At 47.9% G+C, this 7,351-nt stretch overlaps 1 protein-coding gene across 1 annotated transcript in view; it reads left to right on the forward strand.

Moving 5' to 3' along the window:
• Positions 1-6,473, forward strand: part of GPR180 (G protein-coupled receptor 180) — a 30,437-nt gene extending 23,964 nt beyond the window's left edge. Inside the window, exon 9 of the mRNA XM_056328862.1 lies at positions 1,155-6,473. Within this exon, the coding sequence (XP_056184837.1) occupies positions 1,155-1,238 (84 nt within the window). The 3' untranslated portion in view covers positions 1,239-6,473. The remainder of the gene's footprint in view (positions 1-1,154) is intronic.
• Positions 6,474-7,351: the final 878 nt, after the last annotated feature.

Consider the following 7,351-nt stretch of genomic DNA (forward strand, 5'->3'; position numbering starts at 1 on the left):
AGATGAGATACTATGATTTCACACAATCTTCAGAATGATTAAAAGATTAATTATTACATTCCTCTGATAACCACACAAAAATATTATTGGTTAAAACTTCAGTCTTTATTTCCCTGCTTATCTCTGTACTTTTCATCTTCTCAAGAAAAAAGCATCCTGTTTTTGATAAGTCTCCAATAATGCAGTAGAAGACTTCTATCTGTCCTCATGTATAAGACATGAAATTCACACATAAAATAGAATTTTGCGATAGACACAAGAGCTGCTTTACAGTTTATGATCCATGATGATAAAAGTTTTAATCTATGCAGAAAAACCTGTATGTGACTTTCAGAAGAAGCACAATTTGTTCTATTCTCCAGAAGTATTTTCTTACTTCCTGTAGTCCTTCTGACTTCAATCGGTCAGTATTAAGGTAAATGGTATCTTAATTTCACCTTATAAATACACCCTGCAACAATTCATAAAATGAATTCATAGTTAATCAGAGCGTAAATATGAAGCATAAGATGTTGTCTCTTGATCTTTTCCAGATTGCCCCATAAGTCAACAGGTATCATTATCCTCTTAGTTTGGCATAGAATCCAGCGATTTGAAAATAAAATTTTAATTTTGCTATTAACGTAACTGTAGCAATTAAGTATCACTGTCTCATGGTAAGCGGTACAGAGGACACGCGTTTCTGCCCAGGTCTGTTAGCATTCTTTCCTAACCAACACTCACCAATTTTATGTTATTAAATCATAAATGCGTACTGTAGCAGTAGGTCAGTATGACTGCAATAATATTCAAGATGTCGGCTGATTCGGTACAGGTTATCTTTGGGGGGAGTCCTCAAGTATGACTAATTTACAAAGCTTCACCTGCACACTAGCCTGAAGCTTGCTGCCTCAGGATCATGCCTGAATAGTGGTTTAAGTATGTGAAAGCCTCTCTCTCTTCTTCCTAACGTACATTTTCTGTGAGACCCGCTGATAAGATCTTGCTTTTTTCATGCTTATTCACACAGTTACCCATTTTATCAATTTGGTTTCATAACCTCATGTTGAAAGAATAGCTTCCAGCCTTCTTTCACTTGTCTTCAATCAGCACATCCTGACTGGAAAACTTTTTCCTTCTCGTTCTCTAAAATATGCTTTCTGTCTCACACACAGAATGAAAAAAAATTCTGTCACAAACAGAGGGTCTTGCATACATCTGAGGAACTCACAATGTACCCTATGCCAGCTATGCATTAGGTGACAGCAGCAGAGAAGAGCCCTCCTTCAGTGATGCCTGCAGCCCCGGTGTGTACGTGGTGCACGTTTGTGCCTGCTGAAAGCTGCTGCATACCCCGGGAATTCTCTGGGAGAATTCTCTGGGAGAGCTGTCGCAGCTGCAGGCTCCCTGCCGCCTCGGCACTGCGAGGGGCTGAAGCACGTTCCCCCTGAAGGCAGCGCTGCCGCTGCTGCCCCTGGTGAACAGCACCGCATAGTCGAAGTCAAGTGATGACATCTCACTTGCGAGTTTCTGTGTATTATGCAGTTCTGGTTTAAATCCAGTTGCAGTTACAGCCTATACTAATTCTGTCGCCTGCCTTCATTTTGGTGCTTGGAAAAGGTAAGTGTGTATTGACAAGTTGTAGCAAACTGAAGCTGGTTCTGCTCTGAAGAAATCCACATCTAACGTGCAAGACAGCATCTCCTTGCCAACTGTCACCTTTTCCACTGGCACAGATGCCAGTTTGCATCAATCATAATTTACTGGTTTTGGGGGGAGGATCCTGGTTCAGGAGAAATGAAGGTGAGATCACCAGCTCGGTCTATGAGACCCCCGCAAGCTGCGAGGAGGGATCATCTTGCATTGCTCCCAACCAGCGATGCGGGGGCTGGAGCAGTTCTAGGGCTCATCACGAGTCTCCAAAACTATTTGCTCCCCTTCTGTGTAGAATGTGTTTATTGTACATGCATTTAAAGTGCTTCAGGTAGGAAAATGAATATTTACAATTAAATATATGTAAATGGAAGTGGAAAGGCTTGATTGGAAAAATATCAAGTTTTTAATACATATTACTGTGCTAAGGCCTCCCACACAAGATGAACATTTATAGTCGGATCTAATGAATATTCCTTTCTATTTCCTGTGCCAATGGAGAGCCATGGAGTATCAAAATCTTTTTGTTTGCATCTTGGTCCTCTACAAAACTGGAAGAATATTTTATTTGATTTGGCTCTGGTTTATTCTGTGCAATGTTATGCCTCTAGTTGGTACAATAAATGTTTATTGGGCTGGCCAAAGCTGATGTTACACTGTACCTTTTAATTCCTTGTGTGTGACTATGCAGTGCACAAAGAGCAGGTGCTCCTTGCAATTGTCAAACACGAAAAAGAGACAGTATTAAGCTGTTTTTCAAAGGATCGTTCTTCTCTAACCGCACTGATACAACTAGACTGTGATTTTCCAGTGAACAGTAGGTTCCGATTCCAGTTTTTCATAAACCATTATTTTCTGCAAATCTTTTCCCCATCTTGTGAATCCCCTCACTCCCACTACGCTGTGTCTCTGCCTTCTCTCCCCCTCCCTCATACATGAGATTTTGAGTGTAATGGGTGTCATTTCTCTATCTCTCCATCTGTTCCCACGATCAACACTCACAGTCCAGCCCCTACTTTGCATCTAGTATGCGTATTCTCTTTATCCTTGGTCTGTTTTGATTTCACACTTTTCCTGTCTCTCCTTTGCCCTCTTTACCATGTCTTTAGTCTCCATAGCCATGAGAGACCTGAGGGTGTGGTTTGACAACGCAGCTAATTTGGGCTGTTAGCTGCCCAAAAAAATGTCCCTGTTCCCCTGGGCACCCACTGCCCTCGCTTCCCTTGGACTGGCTGTCACCTAGCAGTTTAAGTGAAGTGGAGTTGCGGAGTTAAACTGGTAGAAAACTCGGCCTTTAGTAGCAGCAGCAGAAGAAAAAACAAATTAGTTCTCAGTGGATTTAGCTTACCGAACCAGGTCACCAGGATGCGATGAGTACCGATGGCACTGCTGGGGATGGGGTAGAAAAGACACATTGAAGAGAGGCAAGATCCCCTTTAGAAGGGCAGCTGCAAGGTCAGTCAGTCTTCTGCAAGCTGTCAGCCTTGTCACTCCTCCATCTCTAGCTTCTGTATGTCTTCTGCTGCATTTTGCATGCTAAGGATTGGCATGTCTTTTCCCTTAACAGCTCTTTTCCAATAGCAGCATCAGGGTTTATTTTCCAGTAAATGGGAAACTGGCTGCTGTAAAGTATTTTAAAATGAACAGGGCCAGTTGCACCTTTGCAGCCTTACAAAAGGGACTGGGAAGCATCACGAGCAGCCCCCAGCTGGAGGAAGGAGTTTTGAGGGGAGAAAAGACAAGTGCCATGAAAACAGCCGTGACTTGAGCAGGTGCCAGGTTTTTCAACAGACGGCAGCACTGTGGTAGGAGGCAACCGAGGAGGTCACACGGCTCTTCACAAAGGCTGCCTGCGGGTAGGGAGAGACTTAACCTGAACAACTGCACCCAACGAGCAAAGGTTTCCAGCAGCCAGTACTCTGGAAGGCTACTTACACCTATCGGATTGTTAATCTGCTTGGAAGTGCGACTTTGTGAGGCTGTGGTAGGATGGTGAGGATCTGTCTCGCCTTGTGGTCAAGTGCTGATGAGTTTGCCCAGGCTGGCGAGTGAGTTTGGCTTTTAAAGGTGCTGCAACAACAACCCCTAAAAAAATTGATTCATGGAGACTGCAAATGAGCAATCCCAGGAATCTCTCCTCTCTTGATAGAGTAATTAGAGCTGAAAGAGCATAAGTATGCCTTGTTAGAGTGGCTACTTTTTTTGTCGAGTTTCTGACCCTTCGAGCCTCTCTTAAAACAACAGCATTATTTTCAAATCAGATTTTATAAAACGAACATTGGAGTTGTTAAGAAGGGATCAAAATTTACATAAGACTTCTATTTAACCTATTACCTATGAAAATTTACTTCAGGCTGAAACTTGTTTTCCAAAGTTTACAGCATACAAAACAAATGGTTTTTAAAATTTCCTTACTTATGAGTACCTTAAATTGTGTTTTCTAAAAGGGAAAAAAAAAATCTTGGAACCTTACCAGTTTAATTTGCATTTTGGCTCTGATGTAACTCAAAATAGATTAGATTAAAAAAGGAAATTTGGCAAGTGATTACTCAATTACATGATTTTACTGCTTTGGTATTTTGAAAATAAAAATGAACAGATCTGTTTTACTTTGAAAAGTGCCTGGTGCACGTGTGCTGTAACCACTTTTCAGAAACCATATGGAAGGTTCCCTACACTGCATATGGCAATGCTACCCAGAGAGCTCAGATACGTAGTCCTGCGAGAGACTACACAGAATCCAGTCAGGTCAGGGACTTTAATGTATACATTCAGATAATAATGTATCAAAACAATGCAGGGCGATGAGTTTGGTGTGTAGAACATGGGAAGTTCACAGTGACAGGGCTGCATTGCTCCTTTTTCATAGAAAGGAACTACAATTGCTTGGAGCTAGTGCTGGGCCAGGAAGTTAGGAGGAGTTTGGGGAAGGGATGTAATTGATATGAGATCTATATTGCGTGAGATAGGAAGGGAAGCAGTATCAACAGATACTTTAAAAATATTTCATCATTTAGAGCTATGGATATTTGACCTTCTCTGTGCCTTCCTCATTACCTTTGATTCCCGTGTAGTCATGTCTCTGGCACTTCCCTGGTAGCTGCTCATCTCTAGCCTTTATGCCAAGGGGAGGAAGCCTTTGTTGACTCCTGGAAGACCAAGCAAGTGGTGACAAACTCCCTGGAGTAGCTTAGCATTGATCTTTCCCGTGGTCAGGGATGGAGTAGTACTATGCCTTAAACTGAGAATCATTGGGGTCATCTGTTATTTCCATCATGCTCTTTCCATAAGCAAAGTAGGAGGAGGAGAGGGGGCATCTGTCCTTCCGTCATTGATGCGTCCCCTTGGAGTGCCTGGGGCTGTATTTGTGCCTTTCAGGTCTCTGATAAATGCAACAGTTTTGCAAGTGTACATTCGGTGCTGTGATCTGGTCAATCATCTGTCCTTCTCTATAGAGCTGCTTTGCTTCTTGAAAGTCCTTCCACATGTGTGTGTGCAGCTGTCCCTTCAGTGCAAAGTGCCACGATCTGCACCTGTTCCTCCGGTGTAAAACCAGCTTGATTGGTGGTGATTTTGACCAAAACAACAGCAAGTTCAAAGGACAGAAACTTTACTTAGTGCCGTCCCTGCCCTGACAAGCTGTAGCTCTTCCAGTTGGTTTTAGTGGGGATTAAGACTCTCGGAAAACTAATTTTGGTGTAGTAATGATGGTGTAGACCCAAAGTCCTGACACATGAAGAGCAGAATATGCCAGGGAGTTGTTAGAAATTAATAAATGCCTTTTGAAATAGTGGCATGGAATGGAGGTGATTGACTACAGGATTTCACTTGACTGTTGAGCCTGCGGAGCTTCAGCAAACCCACCCTGTCTGAGGAGGGCTCACTGCTTAGATGTTCCTCACACAATGCCTGTTGCAGAGGGCCAAGAGTTCTGCTGTTACAGCAGCGAGACCCTACTTCTATCCACCTCAAACTGAAGAGTTATGTGGCACATGAGACTTGGTTACCCTCTATACATCTTGGTTTCATCTTTCTGCCTCTACTTAGAAGTAACCGGGTTTGCCTGCTACGTACCCAATATTTGGCAGCCCTGTTTCTGACAAGCCTGTGAGATAAAGCTTTGCTGTCCAAAATAAAGCTCTTCTCAACAGCTTCTTAATTTCCCTCATATCTTCACTTCTTGCCTGTGTAAATGCAAAGTGATGGCCTTCCATCTCCACTGTCATGCTGATGTCACTGATGACATCAGTGTATGAGGATCGTTGCTGTATCTCCTCAAGAGGAAATCAATAGGTTTGATTTTCCCCTCCTTCCTACCTTTGTGGGGACACGGGATGAGCTCAGACCCCGGCCTCCATCCCTCTGAGGCAGCAACTTGCGTTGGCACCCTGTCAGTGGCCTGAGCCACCCCAGGACTGATGGATGGACAAAGCACAAAGCCCTTGCGCAACAGCAGGAGAGGAGCTGAGAGCTGCCATCAGCCCGACGTATTTCTGCAAGGGGGCAACTGCTGTGCGCTTACCAGAAGAGTTGACCACCTTCAAAGGAAGAAAAAAAAAGAGAGAGAAAACGAGACAGTGTTTTCTACCACTGAGTTTGTGATGTGCAGACTGAGTTTCAATTTCTTATCTCTGAGGTCTGTTACCAGAGACCAAACCGTGCAGTGGCGTGTGCGTACAGGTGGCGCGTTGTCAGTGACTTTGCCGTGTCACGCGACAGCACGTGTCCTTGTCGGGGGAAGCAGCAGATCCCGGGCTTCTGCTCTGGAGATGAAAACGGGCCTATAGGACCGTGGTGGGGAGAAATCACTTCCTGGGCACCGGTCCCGGCAGAACCGTTGCAATTCGTGTATTATTCAAAGTCTAGATTTTGCATCAAAGTCTTAAATGAACCTTGAAGTTATCTGAAAAGTCTCTTCTTCCCTGTCGCCTCCGTGGTTATCCCAAGCGAGCGCCCTCACGCAGCTCTCCCCGCACGGCTGTTGGCGGGGCTGGGGCAGGGGACGGGAGCAGCGGCCCAGGAGGGGCTGCACAAGTTCGTTCAGCCTAAAGCCACCAAGCGGGGCTGGTGGGGCCCCGCGCCGCCCCTCAGCGCTCGGGCCGACAGCCGCAGCCCGGGGGCCGCAGGCCGCAGGCACCGCACCGCACCGCGCCGCGGCAGCGCTGCCCCTCCCGCGGCGGAACTGTCCCCGCTGGGGCCGGCGGCTCGGGGGGAGCAGCCCCGCCGGGACACCCGGGGCCGCGGCTGCTGCAGCTGCCCGGGGCGGGGAGGCCGCGCGGGACCGGGGCGCGGTGGGGCTGCCGAGCGCGGGCGGGGCGGGCCGGGCCGGCGCCGCCAGGGGGGGCCCGCGGGCCGCGCCGCACCGCCCCGGGAGAAGGGCTCCGGCCGCCCCAGCCCCGGCGGCCGCCCGGCGAGGGGCCGCGCTCCGGAGGGGCCGCGCTCCGGTGGGCCCGCAGCCTGGCCAGCCAGGTGCCGGCACGGCACGGCACGGCACGGCCCGCGGAGCCACGAAGTCACCTCAGAAGTCGCGCCTCTGCCCGGCCCCCGCCTGCCCAAGCGGTCGGTCCCGGCGCGGCCAGGCAGGGCAAGCGGGTAGCGATCCCGGCCCCTCGGCAGAGCCCGCGTCCCGCTGCCTCCCGGCCCCCCTTACCAACCTGCCGGCGGCGGGGGCGGCGGGGGGCGGCTCCCTCCGCCGGCCGGAGCGCAGAGGGGCCGAAGC

The sequence above is a fragment of the Falco biarmicus genome, chromosome 2 (genome assembly GCF_023638135.1).
Source record: "Falco biarmicus isolate bFalBia1 chromosome 2, bFalBia1.pri, whole genome shotgun sequence".
Taxonomy (NCBI): Eukaryota; Metazoa; Chordata; class Aves; order Falconiformes; family Falconidae; genus Falco; species Falco biarmicus.